At 42.2% G+C, this 22,844-nt stretch overlaps 1 protein-coding gene across 4 annotated transcripts in view; it reads left to right on the forward strand.

The window, feature by feature from the left end:
• DENND1B (DENN domain containing 1B) overlaps positions 1 to 22,844 on the forward strand; it is a 383,468-nt gene that overhangs the window by 178,332 nt on the left and 182,292 nt on the right. For 2 of the 4 annotated variants that reach the window (XM_082265591.1, XM_082265593.1), the window contains exons 6-9: positions 3,934 to 4,003; positions 7,637 to 7,717; positions 11,486 to 11,545; positions 13,833 to 13,886. In XM_082265591.1, coding sequence (XP_082121717.1) covers positions 3,934 to 4,003; positions 7,637 to 7,717; positions 11,486 to 11,545; positions 13,833 to 13,886 — 265 coding nt within the window. The remainder of the gene's footprint in view (positions 1 to 3,933; positions 4,004 to 7,636; positions 7,718 to 11,485; positions 11,546 to 13,832; positions 13,887 to 22,844) is intronic. The other 2 variants (XM_082265592.1, XM_082265594.1) reach the window with 2 other exon arrangements.

Below are 22,844 nucleotides of genomic sequence, written 5' to 3' on the forward strand. Positions count from 1 at the left end.
ATTTAGATAGTTTCTGTTGTCATTATGAATTAAAAAGAGTAAACACAGTTGATTGATAATAAATGGCTTCAGCCAAACACTAACCACGAGTGAAAGAAAAGTTTTTGTGTTGTCATTCTTATTCTCTGAAAAATGGCCAAGAAATCCTAAATATTGCCAGGGTATGTAAACTTATGAGCACAACGGTATATTGTATATAGTCTGTCAGCCTACAAAAAAATAAAAAAAAATTAACTTTGTATTCAATCAAGTGGGTCTTTGCACAACCAAGATGTTGGTAAACATAAACGAGATTGCACAGTCTGTAATGTGTGAGATAGACTTCAGGAAGAAGTGTGACCCATTATTTTCATGCTTGGCTTTCGCTACCCATAGACAAAAGAGACTACAAGCAATCTATTGTACAAACATATTTTCATAAACGCTATGCACCGAATTGATGTGTATTTGGGGCAATGCCAGATAATATTAAATTAATACCTCCAAGTACAGCAAATGTGCAAGTGTATTGTTCTAGTATCTCAAGGTGGAAAAATATGGCTTGCAAAACTATTTTTTTACTCAATAGAAAAAAGGTTTTGAATTCCAGCTGTGCAGATCTAGTGGCTTTCATCTGGAAAAATATCCGCAATATGAGTTTACCACAAATTAAATTAAACAATTACACTAAATTACCTTAATCTTTGGTTAGCACTACCATCTAGCAACACTAGGGTCGTTGGTTTGAATCCGAACCACGGTACTACCTGCCTGGAGTTTACAGCTCCCTTTGCCTGTGTGGGTTTCCTCCAAGTACTCCAGTTTCCTCCCACACTCCAAAGACATGCTAATAGGTTAGTTGTCTCTTGTCTAAATTGGCCCTAGCATGTGTATGAATGTGAGTTAGGGATTTTCGGGGATCTTCGATTTGTAAGCTCCTTGAGGGCAGGGACTAATTACAATATATATACTGTGTATGTCAAGCGCTGTGTAAACTGACAGTGCTAGGCAAGTACCTGTAATAATATTATAAATCATAATCTATGGAAAAAAAAAAAAAAATAATCTTTGTGTCTGTGTCTTTTTTTTTTTTTTATTGAACTTTTATAGTAAAAATTGCAATCAATAGAATACTTGGTTTCCTATTGGAGCAGGGTATCTTTTGATTGAAACTCAATTATATCCACATATGTTTTTTATATAACTACATTATACAACCCCATAAAAACATAGAAATTCACAAATATATGTATGTATATATATATATATATATATATATATATATATACAGTAAAACCTTGGATTGCGAGCATAATTTGTTCCAGAAACATGCTTGTAATCGAAAGCACTCTTATATCAAAGCGAATTTCCCCATAAGAAATAATGGAAACTCAGATGATTCGCGCTCCACAACCTTTTTTTCATAAGTCCTTCAGTTTATAGTCTATATAAAAAGATTATAGCAATGTAATAGGTTCTGTAACCATAAAATATTCATCCACAAATGGCAGCCACCACAAGGGGATTAGAAGCAAAAGCCAACAGGAACTACAGAGTATAAAAGAGAAGAGAGGCGCCTCTAAGTGTAGCAATATGGTTACATTTAATAAAGGTTCAACATTTAGCAATCCACATGGTTGATTAATAAAATAGGCACATCTAAGAACGCAGGCAACTGGGGGAAAGCTGTCAACATAGACCATCCTGCTCACCACCGCCTCTCACTGCCAACAGTGTGCAGTCGTGACCGGGAAGACTACCCTGCAGTAGAGCGATCTGAAAGAGAGGCTTGAAGCACTCGTGGAGCGCACCGTGGAAGAGATGACGTTGATGGCGGTGCGGAGGATTGTCTGTGGACAGCTTTACCCCGGATGACTGCATACTTAGATGCAGACATCCCAACCTGCAAAAACTCATTTCAGGGAGGTGGCAAAGTCATTTCAGGGAGGTGAGCCCCCCCCCCCCCACGCACGCCTGCGCCGCACTCCCCCCCCCCCCCCCCTTTCCAATTTAACACTACCAGAGAATAATAAAATGAAATGTAATCAGTATACCTGGTCACTGGTGCTGGACACTGGTGCTGGTACTGGTCACTGGTGCTGGTACCGGTCACTGGTGCTTGTACTGGCCTGGTCACTGGTGCTCGTACTGGTCTCTGGTACTGGCCTGGTCACTGGTGCTGGTACTGGCCTGGTCACTGATGCTGGTACTGGTCACTGGTGCTCGTACTGGTCTCTGGTACTGGCCTGGTCACTGGTGCTGGTACTGGTCACTGGTGCTGGTACTGGTCACTGGTGCTGGTCACTGGTGCTGGTGCTGGTCACTGGTGCTGGTACTGGTCACTGGTGCTGGTACTGGCCTGGTCACTGGTGCTGGTGCTGGTGCTGGCCTGGTCACTGGTGCTGGTACTGGTGCTGGTACTGGTCACTGGTGCTGGCCTGGTCACTGGTGCTGGTCACTGGTGCTGGTACTGGCCTGGTCACTGGTGCTGGTACTGGTGCTGGTCACTGGTGCTGGTACTGGCCTGGTCACTGGTGCTGGTGTGGTCACTGGTGCTGGTACTGGCCTGGTCACTGGTGCTGGTACTGGCCTGGTCACTGGTGCTGGTACTGGTGCTGGCCATTGGTGCTGGTACTGGTACTGGCCTGGTCACTGGTGCTGGTACTGGCCTGGTCACTGGTGCTGGTGCTGGTCACTGGTGCTGGTACTGGCCACTGGTGCTGGTACTGGCCACTGGTGCTGGTACTGGTTCTGGTCATTTGCTGGTACTGGTCTCAGGTGCTGGCTCTCTGGTGCTGCTCTCAGGTTAGGTCACTGTGTCTGTCACAATGATTGGTCCCGCGCCAAAATGCCTCCTGGAGTAGACGATGTGGCTGTAGTAGAGAGCAAAGCCGCTGCTTGCTCTCTGCAGCTTCTCCCACAGGCAGAGTGCATGACTCATATCACTCCGCCTGTGAGCCAGATCTACTTCAGCTCCGACGTAATTTCTCTGTGCAGGCTCAGCTTGCTGACAGCTGACACACTCTTCTGCCTGCATCGATGAGTCATCTGAGCTCAGGGCGGAAAGCGGGAGTCTCCCGCGACTTGCGGGAGACTTGAGATGTCTGTAGATGTGCCTGTTTTAATCATCAACCATGTGATTTGCTAAATGTTGTACATTCATTAAATGAACGATATTGCTACACTTAGATGCACCACTCTTCTCTTTTATACTCAGTTGTGATATGACGCTACTTGTATATCAAGACATTGCTTGTTTATCAAGTTAAAATGTCAAAAGAAAATTTGCTTGTCTTGCAGAATGCTCTCAAGCCAAGTTACTCTGAATCCAAGGTTTTACTGTATGTATGTGTATATATATATATATATATATATATATATAAATTTATATACACACACACACACACAAAAATGTAATTACGCATCGACAGTTCATAAATATTAACATAGATGTGAAAACTTTTCTGCAGTAAGTCTGGAGTCAGCACTATGACCTCTTATCTTGTGCATGCCAGTCTCTGCTCATGTGTAATGTAAAGCTCATCATCCATTCTGTACACTTTGTAATGACCCCCAAACACTGCGGCTCTGCCGAGAGGGAGCCAGCCTGACACGACATTGAAATGCATGACCTCTCTTGCACAGAGCGGTGCATCTCACTATCCCTCTGTAACAGGGACATAAATCTGCCGCCCAGAGAAGGGAGATGCCCACACAAGGGACAGGCTATTTTTCATTAGGCAGTAGAAGGCAATATTCATGCAATAATATGATAAATGGCTTTGCACTGCAGTGAATAGTACAGTGTCTTTCCTGGCAGATAAATCAAATGTTCTCAGCCTTGCCACTGATTTTAGTAGCGTGTGTGTAAATATGTGTGTGATGTATATATGGAAATGCATATGCTCATGCTTTGGTCATGCTCTCTTTTAATAATGCCTTTATTCCATTCAGTTATCTCCCGTGGTTTGAAGTCTACTACAAACTATTAAATACACTGGCTGACTATTTAGTAAAAGAGCAGGTAACAATTTATTATAAATATCTTATGAAAATAACTCAGTTGATTGCTTGTTTAATTCATTTTATTAATCAGTACTTTGTGTTGAAACAATACATTTATGAAAAAAGTAAAACCAAAAAGAAAAAAAAAAAGGTCTGGCGCTAGAGGGCCAAGACAAAAAAAATCCCTTGATGGTGATGTGCAGCATCATACTGGGGACCACAAAGCAGTTGTGTGGAAGTCCTGTACCAGGAGCCGTGCTAAGAGACCAGCAAAAAAAAAAGAACTACAAAGAAGCGCTAAATGGAACCACTGGTGTACGGAGAAAATGGCAGCTGTATGCACTTTGGCCAATTCTAGTGACATCGGCAATAGTATAAAAGCAGTAAGGAGTTGACAAAGGGCCACGCCTAAAATGCGTTGTCAGGACGACTGCTACCCTCCCTGCACACTTTTCCTTATGCATGCGTTCCACTTGTGGTTCAGACCTCGCTTTAGACGGCGACTTCCTGGTGGATGACGTCACCCCTGGGCTGTCTCCCTGCTGTTCATGAAGCCGCTTGTCAGGTCCACGGTCCTCCGCAGCGTGGCTGCCTTTTCACATCCACTGGTCCCCTGCCTCATCCTTTGCCATTCTCCAACCAGGCATGGCCATTTTCCCCTCCGCTCCATCAGGCTTCCTCTCCATCCGGCTATTGCCATTTGTTGACGAGCACAACGGCAGTAACCACTGCAGCACTGTCTAGCCCAGCAGAGACACAGCTGACAGCACGCAAGAGGACCCCCATCCATTGAATCTTTGCCCAGTTTTTGCCTTTCCAGTGTGTTGGGGAAAGCACTGCATTCACTACCATTGAGGCATTGTCCATTTATGCTTCTGTTTTTAATAAACTCATTACTGGTTTTATTGCCGGTGTCACTAGAATTGGCCACAGCGCATTCAGCTGCCATTTGCACCATACACCAGTAGTTCCATTTAGCGCTTCTCTGTGGTTCTTTTGGTTTTTATGCAAAAATTTATGTATATCCCATGGAAATTGTTGAATTTTTTAACATATTTTAACAGGCAGACAATAGATCTTCACTCAGACAGTGCCTAGTTATGAAGGTAATATTCTTGAACAAATTAGACACAAAAGTGACCTGATGTATTCTATAGTGCAAATAAACAAACATGGAGATATATCACATAGAAAAAAGTAAGTACACCCCATACATTTACCTCCACGTCAAATCAATAAATTAGAATGAGGTGTTCGAAATTAAGTTCCAGTGATCAGAACCTTCAAAAGTAGAGCCAGTCTTATTTGAACATCAGCTATCTTTGGTGTGGTGCTCTCTTTGCAATTACTGTGTGGTGTCATGGATGCCAAGATCAAAAGAGCTGTTTAAATCACTTATTCCACCGTAAGGAAAATAACCTGGTCAGCCCAGCAACTTGAGTGTCAGATGTTAAAAGCAGTCTCTAAGAATCCCAAAAATTAATTGAAGAATCAGCAGGTAACTCTTGCAACAACTGGATCAAATGCATGCATCTACAATCAAGAAAGAGGTGTCGCAAATGTAACCTGCATTAGATATGTGCCCTAAAAAAGCAATTGCTTTCTAAAATATATTAGAACAAGAGTACAGTTGGCCATTGAACATGTAAATAGAGACTGGGCCTTCTGGAACCATGTTCTGTGGACTGATAGCAGTGGAAATGTTTGGTCCAAACCAAAGACAGCATATTGGGAGAAGAATCGCATACTGTGAAGCATGGTGGAAATTTTTTGCTTTGGGGCTGCCTAATTTTCTGCCTAAAGGCCTACACAGCTTGCTTTATGAAGTCGGCTTTGAATTTCGCATCATATTAAAGTGTGCTTAAAGTGATTGTAAAATGTCATACTTAACTGCTCTGTGCAATGATTTTGCACAGAGCAGACCTGAACCGACTCCCCAGACAAGCGCTCCTAGCTCATTCCCCCTGCCAAGTGCCGACCTTAGCAAATCGCACTCCAGCTGCGAATGACCGCATCAGGAGCCAATATCTCCCACTACTGTCTCTGGGCCTTTGAGGCCAGGGGGGGAGCTGCACCCTGAAAGTTTTTTTTTTTATCCTAATGCAGAGAATGTGTTAAGGTAAAACATATTTAGCTTTTAGAGCTTCTGTAGGGAGATTGCAAGACCATCTGTCCAAAAGTTGAACTTGAAATGGATCTTTTATCGTTTTAATAATCCAAAGCACACTAGCAAATCCACAAAAAAATACATCAAAAGAAAAATTAGAGGGTTATGGACTGACCTAGTCAAAGTTTTGGTTTGTAAAATTTTTGGTTTTGATTAAAATCCTATGGTGGGATTTGAAGCTTGCAACTGAAGGAACTTTGCATGGAGGAATGGTCAAACGTTTTGAGCCGATGCTAGAGAATGGTGGACAGTTATGCTAAATGCCCACAAGAAGTAGCCTGCTTTGGTGACAATACCAGGTTCTGAGGCCAAGGGTATACTTACTTTTACAGTGCATTTTACCTTTTTTGATTTTTTCATTGAATAAGTGATTGAAAAGGCCAGTTTCTTTTATGTTTATATTCAAGAATAATCTGTGGACAAATTTTTGAGGATCTAATGTTTGCTTATTAAAATATGTTGAAAAAGTTCAGTTTCCATGGGGATTGCTTACTTTTTTCACCTAAATAGGTTACGTAATTTTCTTCTTTGATGTATGTACTCATTTTGTGCATAATGCACAGTTTGTGTTTTATGCATTTTTGAATTATTTGAATCCCAGTCAAAACCATTTTTTTTAGTTTAGAATAGAGTGGGAAAGAATTAGCATCTCTGTTTGGTTTTTGCTTCTATCAAAAACTCTCTTAGGCCAGCTTCACACCTCTGTATTAAAGGTGTACTAAAGAAATTTCCCTTGCAGTGCAACTCTACAAGCACTGCAAGGGTTAAATGCATGTTTTTGATTAGAGTACCCATTACAAGCGCTTTTAATTAACCCATCCTTTGCTCTCCTTTGCAGCTGCCACTCAGATCTTCCCCCTGATGCTGCGGCTTGTGAGCGGTCCCGCAATATCCTTGTATACAATGCAGAGCTTTTGGCCTGGCACTGTATTTGAGGAGAAGAGGCTGCATGACCTGCTGTGTTGGGATTATTAGGTCACCTTTTTAAAATGACTGGCACATCAATGCACGGTTCTGCACCATTCGTGTGTTTATTACGCAGGATGTGTGTTCTTCGGTAGAGGGTAGGGGAGACATCGACATCAGGGGTCTAAGAACATAAACTTATGCAGCGGGTGTGCCTATATACAAAAAAGAAAAAGGTTTAAAGCTGAACTCCGGGGGGGGGGGGGGGGGACTTGCCCTTGTAGTGGCTCCCCTTACCAATTCAGGGGTTAACTGCTTGAGGTGTTCAAGGGGCGAATGAATAAGGTGATATACTTGGCTTATACCCGGCCCCTAGCAATCGCCTCCACTGTCTGATGCTGTTGAATTGGGGGGGCCCTTGGCATCCTCCCTTGCAGTACTGGCCTGCTGGTGGCCAGCAGACCAGTGACTTTGGGGGATACTGCAGTATTTCCTATTTTCTAGGGCATGATTTAAATTCCTATATTTGCCTTAACTGAAGGTTTGAGATTTATTAATGCTGTATTTTGGTCCTTTCAGGAAAATGACTTAAATGATATACTGAAGACTTTGTATAATCACCCAGTTCCCAAAGCTCACACTCCAGTTAGTCTGAACCTGGTAAGTGTCCCAACCCTCTGACTAGTGCAGAGTACCAAAGCTGTGAATATTACAGAGCATGTCATAGGAAATGGGAATTAAATGCAAGTAATTAGGGCCATCATTTACTGACATGTCTGCATTATAATTGATAGCAAAACAGAAGTTCTTTATCTTTCATAGTGAAACTACATGGGCCATTTTGCCCTGTCTCTTCATGTTGTGGTGATACCCTGCTAATATTTGGACTCTGACTGACGCATCATGCTGCTAGTAGACAAACATCAATATATAAGATTAGCCTTGAACATCAGTTGAAGCTGAGTCATAAATTGTCCATACACAAAAGTGGGGATCATTTTAATAAATATTTATATCTCTTAAACCAACCTTCCTTTATATAAAATGTATACCCACATATGTAAGGTGTAGTCTTAAACCATGTCGGTGTTCTATCTTTGCATTCAGTATTAGAAAGAAACAAACTGCATTTATTAACTGTTATAGAGGACAGATGATAAAGTATTCATGTACATTGGGTTATGCTGTTGCCTTCAGGACACTAGCAAGTGTGCTTCCACCCCTTCTCCTCCAGAGTCTGTCTCTGAATTCCCTAGGGCCTCAGTTGCTTCTACACAGTAAGCTGAGGATGAGGAGGATTGTACATTGACATTTTTTTTTGAGGAATTTGTACAGGAGGAGTCTCAATCTGCAGACACGTCAAAACTTAAAGTGCATTTTACCCCAACATTTCATATTCCTGATATGTGTCTAATACCATGTACTTGTATTTAAAAGTATCCTGTTCTCCTTTCATTGCTTCCTTTGTGCGAAATACCTGGTTATCCTGTCAGTACCCCTGTTTTTTTTGTTTCAAACTGACCACGTTAAGTATGAAAGCACATCCATCCTAGTATGGTCAATTTTCTTCTTTGCATACTTTTTGGGAGCAGAGCCTGCTTGTCCTCCAGTGGTCAGATTTGTGATGACACTCCCAGTTACACAGATCTTTAGATCCCTTTCTATATTATCTGTCTATGTAGTCTCTACTAACCTTTCCCGGCATATATTTCCATTCCACACGTCCAGACTTCAGGGACCTGGAAGTAACTCACTCTCACCCAAGAGCATAGTGAATGGGTTACTCAATTTTAATTTCAGTCTTTGGCTCTTTTATACAGTATACAAAACAGGATACATTCCCAGTCTATACACGCCATATTCTACATATAATAAAAATAGAATCGTGCATAACAGTAAGAAGTCCTTTACCATAATCGTCAGCGAGAGACCCTTTAAAATATATCCTTTACTTAAATGAAACAGATGTATATACAACAGGAAAGCAAACTCAAGAAACCACTTTTTAGAATAACAAAATATCCTGCAAACAAAATTGTTCTCACAACTCAGATAACAATGGGAGGAAATTTACATCCTCAACAGCAAAAAGTTGCAAAGGGAGAGATTTTCAGTAAAATTTAAAAGTTAAAGTAAAACTCCAACATTCAATTAAGCATGTCTATATAACATTTAAATAAAGCATAATCCTAACAACAACCAAGGTTTTAGAGAACAAATACTTTGGTACCAATCATGGCCAATGAGACTCCTTTGAAACAAGAGAGGACAGGCGCCACTCAGTAATGCAATCAAGGTTTATTGCACAGAACCATAGCACACTTACATTAAAGTTAGGTATAGGCTTCTCCTGATAGCTTCTCTACCCCTATGTGGCATAGCGCTTCCCCCTCACAGCCGGACCAGCAGCCGGGAGATGACGCTACCTGGATGGAATCCAATGGGGGAACAGGATGAGACTCCTTTGGGTCTTTATGGAACTTCAATTCCCACCATGCGAAAGATGAAAAACTTGTAGTCCTTTGAAAAATGGCAGATCACCAGGTTTACATCACTGATTAGGAATGGTAATGTCTTAACTATAGGTTTTAAAGGATAAATTATGTTAATGACATATAGGACAATACACAGTTAAGGTATGTATGCTATGGGGATGTTACAATTCTAAGTATATGACCTCAATCAGAGAAATACCGTAAAACCTTGGATTGCAAGCATAATTGGTTCCGGAAACATGCTTGTAACCCAAAGCACTCGTACATCAAAGCGAATTTCCCTATAAGAAATCTTGGAAACTCCGATGATTCGTTCCACAACCATGTATTCATAAGTCCTTCAGTTTATAGTCCATATTAAATATTATAACAATGTGATAGGTTGTGTAACCATAAAATGGCCATCCACAAATGTCAGCCCCCACAAGGGCATTAGAAGCAAAATCCAGCAGGGGCTACAGTGTATAAAAGAGAAGAGAGGCGCCTGTGTGGCCAGTGTAGCAATATGGTTACATTTAAAGCGGCGGACCTTCAGCTTCCCTTGCCGGGAGCTTGCCGGAAAATGACTCCGCGTGGGAGTGACATCATCGCGGCTCCGGCCAATCACAGCGCAGGAGCCGCCGAACCCGGAAGAGACGCCGTGGGATCATGTCAGCGCCCGCAGCGGTGTCCGGGGGTCCGTGTTGGGGCTTCATTCTAAGGTAAGTAATTCATAATGAGCTAGTATGCGATGCATACTAGCTCATTATGCCTTTGTCTTGCAGGTTTTTTTTTTTTTTTAATTTTAGGTTTACAACCGCTTTAATGTCCATCTCAAATGTTCTTAATAGTTGTAAAACTCAAAAAAGTCTTCTCGGTCAGAACGACAACTTGCAGTTTCCAGTGGTCAGTTCCAGGGAATGACAGAGCTTAAAGACAAAAGTGAAAAAGGAAAATTCTCATGAGTTCATGAATAAACCATTTTTTAAATATTTGTGTAAAACATAAACAACCAATGCATTCACATGTCATCTGTCAGTATGGTCATCAAAGTACACAGCCAGGCTGCAGGTAGGAAAGTCCTAAGTCTCATGGCCAACGGTATGCCAAGGTGCATATTTGGTCACGCTTCTTCACCACAATGTTCCCAGCAGACTGGTTTAAGATGGCACCTGCCAAAGCTCTTCCGATCCGAACCTCCGCTAAGGCAGCAGCCCGAGTTTGGTCTTTAAAATGTACTGTTTACTTCCTTTCTGGAGGCTCAGAGCATTAGTGACATGTTTCAGAGGCAGATCCCCTTTTTTGAAGCCTATAAGACTGGGCACACTAATGCCCCGCACACACGCATCGATTATTGGCCGGGAATTTTCGGCCAACGTCCGATCGGCCGATTTTTGGCTTGTTAGTATGATGCTTTCGACAACCGACTCCGACTTTTCGGCCGAAAAAAATCTGGTGTGCAGGCTCCGACTTAGAAAAAGGGTCCGGAGCTTCTTTGGGGCGACCCGGAGCGACCTGCATAGACTTCAATGTTATGAAGTCCCTGCCGACCGCGACCTCGGAGGTCGCCCCGGGAAGTCGGATCGCCCCAGTGTGAACGGGGCCTTAAGGTATTTGTTGTATTTTCCTTTATTTGAAAGTTTTGTATATTTTCTGTATTGAAGTATATAACAATGCAGATGGGGCTAAAACCTATTTGCTTCCTTGTGGAAAAGTAGAAATGTACAACATTTTATATGTGTATATGAGCGTTTACTGATCATTGGTGTATAAGATTGATTACCTTCTGCAATGGCAGTAATGTAATTATAAGTGAAGGTCCTGCTGATAAGATGGGATATTATGACATCATGCCTTCATATTAATTGAGTTGTTCTGAAACATATTCTCACAGCCTTAGATATTAATAGATTTGTTATAGCTACAAATAGAATCTTTGTTTCTTGTTTGCAAGAACCCACTACAGTTTATTTCACGTGAACCTGTTTTAAAAAATGTTTCCTCTCCGGAGTTGGTAAGTGAAGGGCCGGGTGAGTTCTTAGTTCTGTAGAAACTCTTTCGCAAATTGAAAAAAGTTGATTGTGGGGAGCTTTCTTTTCTGCAATCATTTTGCATGCCACTTCCACTAAGCAAATTCGAATCTGGCTGTTTTCGCTGAAATAATTTACTTATTTTGAAACCTTCACTTTAATTAGTAAATTAGAGTTGATTTTTCCCTTTTTCACTTTAATTAGTAAAATTATAGTTGATTTTTCTCTTTCCCACTTAAGTAGTAAATTAGAGTTGATTTTTTTCCTTAATAATTTCTTGATATCATCCCTTACACTGGAAATGTTGGGGAAAACATGTGTGCTTTCATAATAGTTTTGAAGTGAATTTTTTTTTTTAGAGAAGCAAACTGTAAAATAGCCTTTTTTACTTTCTGCTATAAAAACGTTCCCAATACATTTAAAAAAAAAAAAAAAATCATTTTTTTCATCAATTTAGGCCAATATGTATTTTGCTACATATTTTTGGTAAAAAATCCTAATAAGTCTACATTGGTTTGCGCAAAAGTTATAGCATCTACAAACTATGCGATACATTTATGGACTTTTTTTAAAATAGTTTTTACTAGTAATGGCGGCAATCAGCGATTTTTAGCGGGACTGCAACATTGTTGCGGACAAATCTGACACTAAGTGACACTTTTTAGGGACCAGTGACACCCATACAGCGATCAGTGCTAGAAAAATATGCACTGTTACTGTATAAATGACACTGGCAGGGAAGGGGTTAACACTAGGGGTGATCAAGGGGTAAAATGTGCTCCTAGGGAGTGCTTTCTAACTGTAGGGGGAGTGGGTGCACTAGAGGAAAAGAGAGATCTGTGTTTTAGCTTAGCTGAAACGCAAGATCTCTCTTTTATTCCCTGACAGTGGTCTGCCCTGTTTACGTAGTCAGACTGCTATTCTGTCATTCCGTGAAACGATTGGTGGGTCCCGACGGCCATCGCGGCTTCTGGACCTGCTGGTTGGCTCCTGCTGTGTCCAATCACAGCGGGAGCGATGCTCTGATGGCGCACGCACGCCCCTCCGAAAACCCATGCACAAAATCACGTACATGTACGTGATTTTGCGTAGCCGGGCCGCCCCCTGCCACAGTATATATGTGGCAGTCAGTATGGAAATGGTTAAACACAATATGTTTTCTATTTTCTATTGTAAATAAAAGTATGGGTTTGTGAGATTTGCAAACCATTGCATTCTGTTTGTTGCATCCCAACTTTTTTGAAATTGGGGTTGTATAGCAGAGATTCCCTAAGCCCAGACGTTTTTTTTCCTGATATTCCTCCTTGTAAAAAGGTTCAGAAGCTGCTGTAAAGGATGGTTCTTAACACCAGCCTGACAGTCTTTTCTCCCTTCCAGAGCTATGGCTGTTGTTGGTATCTTCATCACATGACTGGGTTAATGGCTGTGCCCTCTGCTGCATTCTGTGGCTCCATCCACTGGCCACTATGTCACTACAGGACCCAGTAATTATGTAGTGGACAGCAGATAAGACCAATAGATTAAGACCTTGTGAAATGATTAATCTTTTTTTACAGCTCATTCTCTTGTTTTTTTTTACTTTATTTACTTTAAATATCTTTGTCTCTTTATGCCGGCCATAGATAGTGTGTTGGCCAGCGGCGACTGCAGGAGAGAGGATGGAGCTCCAACAATGGCTGGGATATGGTTACCTATAGGTGACGTCACTGCTCCCAAGAGTTGTCTTCTTCCCTGCAGCCGCCGCTTGCTGGCACAGGTGATCACATGACTGGACCGAAACTGCCTGAGAATAGTTAAGTTTATACATCTTTTTTATACAGGTTAGTTAACAGAGGTGTTTAAGTATAAAATTACAAAAAAAGTGCAGCTTTTATTAAGTAGAGAACACACAGGGGACCTTGTTCATTTTAAATTAATAAACCACTGAGTGCTGCGAAGATCTGTATGGCTGGCTGTACTAGATCCGTGACACACCTGTTTAGCATACCTGATCATAAAAAAATGATTATTTTCTTATAGTGAAAAGAACACACATTACAGTCTATTTTTTTTCTCAACATCGACTTAGTGTATCCTCAACATTTTCAGTCTTTGAAATTAAAGTTTTAATTATTTTCTATCATTTGATATTGCAATAATTGTCCATACATACATCAGAAAACTCATTAATCCTATTACTTTCTCCCTGTCCTAGCACCAAGCCTCAAATTAGGATCCTTATTAAATCCAGATTAACCTATGTTGTATTTTTCCTCCCCTTCCTTCTCCTAGCATTCGTATTTTATTACTCCTGACGTAACCGGACTGCCAACAATCCCTGAAAGTGTATGTATCTAATTGGGTTTTAACCACTTGTCTGTTTTCCCTGAATGCGCCTGTTTACTTGTTAATTCAATCACTTTGTGCGTTCTGTTTTATATTAAGGGTAGAATCCTACATGAATCTGAGAAATACCTAGTAATAGGAGTGCAATTACTGAGAAACAGTGTTGTGCAAAGCCTGCTTCCATCCAATGCAATGTATTCGAGATGAATTGGTATCCGAAAATCTGTATAGGCTAGATATTTATGGTTTTCTATTGCTTAAAGTTACCTTTGTTTAAAGGAAAATGTAATATATGCTTACATTAGTTTTGACCATGAAAGTAATATTTTTCTCAAAACATTCAGTAAGGCTCGGTTCACACTAGCCGACTCCAAAGTTGCATGATTTTCAGTGCAACTTTGGATTCCAACTTTGATACAACTTTGAAGTGACTTTGATAAGACTTTTCTGCCATTGAAGCTGTGCCAAAGTTGGATCAAAGTGGTGCAGGAACCTTTTCTGAAGTCTCCGGGACTTCAGTAGTGTCATTTGCAACTGCTCCCATAGAGATGCATGACATGTCCTAGAACAGGAGTGTCTAACTCAGTTTCATCGCGGGCCGCATCAGCATTATGGGTTGCCCTCAAAGGGCCGGTTATAGCTGTAAGATTAGATGTCCAGAGCACCCCACACCCCCTTACATGAGATGTCAAGAGCCCTCCCCCTCCGCCATCAGAAGTCCAGAGTCACCCACCCTTTCTTACATCACAATGCACCCTGGTTATATCTGTAAGAGTAGATGTCCAGAGCACCCCACACCCCCTTACATGAGATGTCAAGAGCCCTCCCCCTCCGCCATCAGAAGTCCAGAGTCACCCACCCTTCCTTACATCACAATGCACCCCTTTACCTTGTGCTACTGCCAGTAAGAAGATGCAGAGGGATCTGGGAAGAAGAAAGTGCAGGGTCTGGAGGAGAACCAGAGGGGTGCTGGAGTCAGCTTCCAGAGTCTGCTGAATGCTGAGACCAGGGGAGGCAGAGGCAAAGTGGTTTTGCAGCTGCACAGAGAGGTGCAGGATCTGTAGGAGGAGTCTTGCCCTCTCTGCTACAGGCTGTGGGGGGGGGGCAAAGACAAGCATTTCTGGAGCTGCACAGAGGAGTGCAGGATCTGGCAAAGGAGTTCTGTCCTCTCTGCTGTGGACTAATGAGACAAGGTGGGGGCAGAGACAAGGGCGGTGCCGCAGCTGAAGGAGAGGTGCGAGGGCCATATGAATTGGCTAAGAGGGCGTATTCGGCCCACAGGCCTTGTGTTTGACACCTGTGTCCTAGAAGATTGCAGGGAGGGAGGGGGAGAGAAGAACTGGGTACCTGTCAAAACGAGGTACCCGCTCCCCCCAAAAAAGATGACATTCCAAATGTGGCATTTAAGGGGGTGAGTTTCACTTTTGGGTGGAACTCCGCTTTAAGAATAATAATCAGTGTGATAGTGGCCCTCTGTTAGTTTTAGAAATATACTTATAGACACTCAATAACAGCCATTTGATCCAGCTTTTTTAATCTTCACTTATTGATTTGTCTGCTAAAACTTGTACCTTTTATTCTTCTTCCCCACTGATAAGCCCACATTGCTAGCAGTGTTTTCTCTCCAACCCCCACTTCTTCTATCTCCATTGATCTAAAATTATATTCTTATCAGGTGTGGATATGCACGATACTTTGGCCTTTTGGAATCAAGTGTACTGACACCTTTATGAAGCTGCAAAAGTACTATGATACAGAGATGGCAATAGGCACCTTGGAGATTCCCCTTTCAATAATAATTTTAACAAGCGTGAAAAAAATAGACCTTTGTACGGTTAAGGATTATACACCCCTTAGTCTATCTGTAGCGTATGGGGCCTGATTAGTGTGCAGCCAGTCAGAATCCAAGTATCTTTTTTTAATTCTAAGTACTGAATGTATGTATATAGAAAACTCAATGTATCTACATTTACAGCATCCCTGGAAATATTTATTTGTGATTGTTAAAAGTTAAAATATCTTTAAAAAAAAATGTACTGTAGTTGATTCAAAGAAGATACTAGCAAATATTTTCAGCATTAAACTTGCCATACATGTTACAACCTAACTGCACGATCCTCTTGATTTCTCAAATGATATCAAAACAATCAGGGGATTGACCAATCAGAGTTTAGCATCGATGTTCAGGTTTACAATTCATATTTTCTACAACCATATCCAGATGTTGCAAATGCAATAGACCTTATCTGAGCTCACACACCTTTAGTTTTCAGTGCAATTCTATTTTAGTAGATTGAATAGTCAGTTGTGTGTGTTGTGTAAAAGTTTTAGGCAATTGTGAAAAAAGCTGTAAAATAAGGATGCTTTTAAAAATAATGCAGTGAATATTTATTTTTACCAATTAAAGTGGTTGTAAAGGCAGAAGGTTTTTATCTTAATGCGTTTTATGCATTGCGATAAGTCTTCTGTGGGCAGCAGCCCCCCTCAGCCCTCTTAATATTCACCTGAGCCCCATCTCGATCCAGCGATGTCCAAGAGGGCCGTCAGGGACTCTCCCTCCTGATTGGCTGAGACACAGCAGCTGCGCCATTGGCTCCCACTGCTGTCAATGACAGTCCGTTAGCCAATGAGGAGAAAAAAGATCTGGGCCGAACCGCGGCTCTGTGTCTGAATGGATACACAGGGCTGCAGCTCGGATGGGTGCCCCCATAGCAAGCTGCACGCAACAAGAGTGAGGGGCCAGGAGTGCCAAAGTTGGACAAGAGAAGAGGAGGATCTGGGCTGTCCTGTGCAAAACTACTGCACAGAGCAGGCAAGTATAACATGTTTGTTAATTTTATAGAGGAAAAAAAAGAGACTTTACAATCATTTTAACAACCTACATAGTACATAAACAGAAAAAAAATCAACAATTAATCAAATCAATACTTGGTAGGTCTACCTGTTGCCTTTAATAAAGCATCAATTTTCCTAGGTACGCTTGCAAACCATTTAAAATGTTTCAAACCTCTAGGAGAACTTATCACAGTTCTTCTGTGAATTTAGGCTGTCTCTTATATATAATCCTAGACAAACTCAAAAACGTTTTGATTATGGCTCTGTGGGGGCCATACCATCTCTTCCTGGTCTACTTGTTTTTTTGTTTGTTTGTTGTTTTTTATATTGCTAAAGATCGGTCTTTTTATGACGTTGGCTGTATGTTTGAGGTCACTGTCCTCATTCAGTATGAATTCTGGATCCTTGATGATATTACATGATGGATAATTATCTACTTTTAATTTTAAGTGTTGAGGAGACTATTCGTTCTGACCAAATCCCCAACTGCATGTGCAGAAATGCAGCCCTAATACTGCAAGAAAACTCCATCATGCTTCACTATTGCCTGCAGACACATTCTTCCACCTCTCACCAGGCATTCAGAAAACAAAATGGCCTTTGTTACAGCTTAATATTTCAGAGTTGCAAACATTAGTTCAGAGCAATTACTGCCAATCTTTGAAAACATAACAATTAAACCATAACTGCGCAAAGCAAAAATTATACCTGATTTATACTCAGCAGCTGAACATTTATAGATGCATTCACATAGATCAGGTTGAAAAACAAAAACGCACAGCGCTGCACCACTACTTGTTTTTTTTTCCCAAACTGTCAGTCTTTGCATATCAGTTCTTGTGGTTTCATGTACAGGTAAGTTGATTGGTCTTGTTTCTACATCAGGGTTTGCCTCCCAAATCCAGCATGCCTCAGTTTTTTTCCAGTATCCCAGAAAAATGGGTGCCTTCTCTCCTGATACACTGCATTGCCACATAATCTATACCCGGAACGCGCTGGGAAGAAAATGTGACTCTTTGCACTGAACTCTGCATTAGATGCTCACTTAGGTACCTATGATGCAAAATGTTGAATCAGCCTCCGAAAGCTTTACAGGTTCAGGGCTTCGCTGCATCTATATGGTGGAGCTCTGTCCTAGAAGATTCCTTCGGGTATGCGTGCTGGAGGGGTAAAGACTGGTGGGACTCCCAAAACTTTGTGGATTCTTTCTTTCTATCCCCTGTTGTGGTAAAGCAAAAGTTACAGTGCCCAAGATGTATTTGGAAATTGCAAGGGAGAGGATTATGTCAAGCAACTGCCACTAGTATTCGGTGATACACCAAATACACTGATAAAGAAAACAATGAGCGGTGCTAGTTTGTAATCCTTATACCAAGTTTCCAAAAGTTAATTAATATATGCAGTATCTCACAAAAGTGAGTACAGCCCACACATTTTTGTAAATATTTAAATATATTTTTTTTCATATGACAACACTGAAGAAAGGACACTTTGTTACAATGTAAAATAGTGAGTGTACAGCCTGTATAACAGTGTACATTTTCTGCCCCCTCAAAATAACTCAACACACAGCCATTAATGTCTAAACCGCTGGCAACAAAAGTGAGTACACCCCTAAGTGAAAATGTCCGAATTGGGTCCAATTAGCAGTTTTCCCTACCCGGTGTCATGTGACTCATTAGTGTTACAAAGTCTTAGGTGTGAATGGGGAGCAGGTGTGGTAAATTTGGTGTTATCGCTCTCACTCTCTCATACTGGTCACTGGAAGTTCAACATGGCACCTCATGGCAAAGAACTCTCTCAGGATCTGAAAAAAAGAACTGTTGCTCTATATAAAGATGGCCTACGCTATAAGAAGATTGCCAAGACCCTGAAACAAAGCTGCAGCATGGTGGCCAAGACCATACAGCCGCTTACCAGGACAGGTTCATGGTCATGATCAGCCAAAGGAGTTGAGTGCACGTGCTCAGCATCATATCCAGAGGTTGTCTTTGGGAAATAGACATATGCATTGCTGCAGAGATTGAAGGTTTGGGGGTTCAGCCTGTCAGTGTTCAGATCATACGCCGCATACTGCATCAAATTGGTCTGCATGGCTGTCGTCCCAGAAGGAAGCCTCTTCTAAGGATTATGCACAAGAAAGCCTGCAAACGGTTCCAGTAATCCATGTCCTTAGTCTGCTTGTCTTCAGCAAACTATGTCCTGTGGTCTGATGAGACCAAGATAAACGTATTTTTCAGATGTGTCAAGCGTGTGTGGCAGCAACCAGGTGAGGAGTACAAAGACAAGTGTGTCTTGCCTACAGTCAAGCATGGTGGTGGGGGTGTCATGGTCTGGGGCTGCATGAGTGCTGCCAGCACTGGGGAGCTACAGTTCATTGAGGGAACCATGAATGCCAACATGTACTGTGACATACTGAAGCAGAGCATGATCTTCCAACATGATAACTACCCCAAACACACCTCCAAGAAAACCATTACCTTGCTAAAAAAGCTGAGGGTAAAGGTGATGGACTGGCCAAGCATGTCTACAAACCTAAACCCTATTGAGCATCTGTGGGGCATCCTCAAATGGAAGGTGGAGCAGCGCAAGGTCTCTAACATCCACCAGCTCCATGATGTTGTCACGGAGGAGTGGAAGAGGACTCCAGTGGCAACCTTGGAAGCTCTGGTGAACCCCATGCCCAAGAGGGTTAAGGCAGTGCTGGAAAATAATGGTGGCTACACAAAATATTGACACTTTGGGCCCAATTTGGACATTTTGCTGCGTGTTGAATTATTTTGAGGGGACAGCAAATTTACACTGTTAAACAAGCTGTACACTCAATACTTTACATTGTAGCAAAGTGTAATTTCTTCAGTGTTGTCACATGAAAATATATAATAAAATATTTACAAAAATATGAGGGGTGTACTCACTTTTGTGAGATACTGTATATACAAAATGTGCTGTCATATGTGCAAATGTGCATCAGAATGTGCTATATACAAAAAACAATGGACGATTCCCTGTCTGGGTGTTTGGCTACAAGGCCTTTGCTTGGCCTCAGCTGCAGTCAGTAGGACATTTTCCTATGTTTTACTGGAAGCCTGATTGGTGCATGCATTTCTTTTGCCTCTAAGGAGTTAATCCACTGGATCTGCACATGCATAGACCTTAGTGCTCTCCACCATCTCCTAGTACAGCGGTGGTACAATCCTCTGGACTCTGACTGTCTTTGTTGTGTACATCTCTGTGTTTAAAGTCCAAGTGGATAAAGGCCAGATATCCTTTCTAAGGCCTTATTCTCCTTCACAGATCCTGTCCTGCAGCCTGACATTGTGACTATGTCAATCTGCCAGACCAAACCAGTCTGGCCAAGGTTGTGTCCCAGGATCATGGATCTATCCTAATTGATTCTTTTTCCTCCACTATCTAGAGCTTATGCTTGTAGCCTTACATGGTTATGTTGATTAGCTAATGAATATTGTATGTCAGATATTCAGAATGGGCCTGCCTTTGGTACATTTGCAAAGGGCTCTTTGGCGCAAATGTTTGTCTGCAGACCATTCGTGCAAGAAAGGCCTTGTGCGTATGCCCATTGATAGAAAACGCCTCTTTGGGAAATCCTGGGACTTAATAAAGGAAATCAGTTCTAAAAAAAGCAAAATCTAAGGTCTGGAACTTAGTTCCGCCTTTAGTTGTTAGTTCTTAGACTTTAGTTCTGGACCTCTAATTCTGTGAGCAAATGTTTCTCACGATAAGGAGATGCCCCTACTTGTCAGGATGAGAGGAACTCTGTTGGCCTTTGTGGCCAACTGGTCTCCGGACATTTCATAATTTTGGGTCCAGAACATTAAATCCAAGGGATACAAACCTGAAATTTCGGTCTCAGCCTCCAGCCTACATGTCGTCAAACTTTCTAATGTCATCCCGAAGATTATCAGACCTTAATGCTGAACTGGCACAGCTCCTATCTTCTTTAAAGAGGTCATAGACCTTATTAAAAAAAAAAAAGACATTTTTTAATGTTTAGGTTTCTCTTTAAACCTGTACACTGCACCCAAAGCAAAAGGGGGCATCCCATTCTGGATCGAAAAGTTCTCAACATTATGTACCAAAATTCTGCATGCATTTTCCTCCATCCAGAAGACTTTTTGGCCTGTGGACATTAAGGATGCCTGCTTACATGTTCCCATCTTGCTGACGCATCAACACTTCCTTTATTTTGCTGTGGACACTGAACATTGCCAATTTGTTGCCCTTCTCTGTGCACAACTCCTCAAGTCTTTACCAAGGTGCTAGGCTTTGCTCTCAGGGAGTACCCATAGTGAGATGTCTAGATGAACTTCTGAGGGGACAGTCCACTCAAAGGTTGCTGTCAGCCAATGTCCATCAATCCATGCAGACTCTAAACAGATTCACGTGGGTTCTAAATCTCCAGAAATCAGCACTAGAACAATCTCATCATTTGGTCCTGATCTTGGACACAATCTCCTTTCCATGGACAAACTTCAGTCTCTTCGCTCTCATGTTGGGTCACTGCAGTCCAGGATAGATTTGACCCTCTGTTTTTGCATGAGGGTCTTGAGCCTAATAGTGGCCACCAGTAGAGATTGTTGAATCTCAACATTCTGGCAGTATGGGAGAAGAGGGTGCAGTCTCTTGATTGTCCCATTTGCCTCAACAGCAGTACTAGGCTTCTTCTGGTATGGTGGATAAAAAGTTCAGCGCTAGAATGAGAAAAATTCTTATTCCCACTGATTTGGAGGGTGCTCACAATGGATGCCAAGTTATCAGGTTGGGGAAGATTTCTAGGTACCCTCTTAAGACAAGGGACCTTCTCATTGGTGGAAGCTTGGCTCCCAGTCATTATTCTGGAACTCTGAGAGATTTGGTTATCCCTTAAATTTTGGACTTCTCATCTGAGGTCAGCTGAATAGGATTCACTCGGACAATGTCATGGCAGTGGCTTACATCAACCATCAGAAAGGTATCAAATGTCTTGTGGTGTGTGAACAGTTTGTGACAGAGCATGGTGGGTCATACGTTCAGCGCTGGAATTGGGAAAATCTGGAAATGCTGGACCTCTTTTCTGCAAGGTTATTTGACCAGGATTCAGTTGAACAATGTTGCGGCAGTGTCTTACATTAACCATCAGTGAGACACCAGAAGTCTCATTACTCAAAGAGAAGCTCATTGATTCTGCCTTGGACAGAAATTCACAATCCTGGCCTAACTGCCATGTACATCCCAGGTGTGGAAAACTGGCATGCAGACTTCCTCAGACAACATCTGGACTCCATAGAATAGTTTCATCACCCTTCGGTGTTTCAAGACCTCTGTCACAGGTGGGAGAAGCCAGAGGAGTTGGTCCTCCTTGCTTCAAGCTTCCAATTCAGCAGGTTCCTTCCCAAATCCAGGGATTCTTTAAGGCTGAATACTCAGGTGAATTTATGCATGATTCTCCTCTGAATTTCCTTTAGTTTCAAATCTGCAAGATCAAGATGCAGGAAATTCAAGTGATTCTCATTGCACCAAACTGGCCCAGGAGGACATGGTATTTGGATCCTGTCAGGTTCCCTGGCAGACTGTCTGTAGGCCCTCCCAGATTGTCAAGGCCTTCTGTTCCAAGGGTCGGTTTGCCACCTTGCTTTTCAGTCACTGGGTAAATAGCTTGGCTGTTTGGGTCTAGGTCCTGAGGGACTAGAGCTTATAAGATTCAGTCATCTCTACACCCTTAAACATGGTAATCGACTTCTCGTAAAGTCTACCATTGAATCTTGAAAAGCATATAGCGCTTGCAGACCGCAGCTATGCGCTAGGTCGGCCGCGACATAGCCTCACGGAAAGAGGCTGGCCTGCGAGTTAAACGTCCGCAGGGTCGCATACGATCAAGCTTGGGTCTGAGTCTCAGCGGTTTCTTGGCCGACAGCTCCCCTACTTCAGTGGTGACGATTCTGTCTGGAGCATTACCCGCACCATGGAAGGGTAAGTACAGTCCCCCCCTCTCCCCTTTTGGTGTTTTTTTTTTTTTTGGGGTGGAGGCGGGTAACCTCCATCAACTGCTGGTTCCCTCCTCCCCTACTTAAAAATCCCTCGGGGAGCTAGGCTTCCCCCACTCCCTTCCCCCCCCTGTCTAGA

Source organism: Pelophylax lessonae (genome assembly GCF_965119305.1).
Source record: "Pelophylax lessonae genome assembly, chromosome: 8".
NCBI classification, from domain to species: Eukaryota; Metazoa; Chordata; class Amphibia; order Anura; family Ranidae; genus Pelophylax; species Pelophylax lessonae.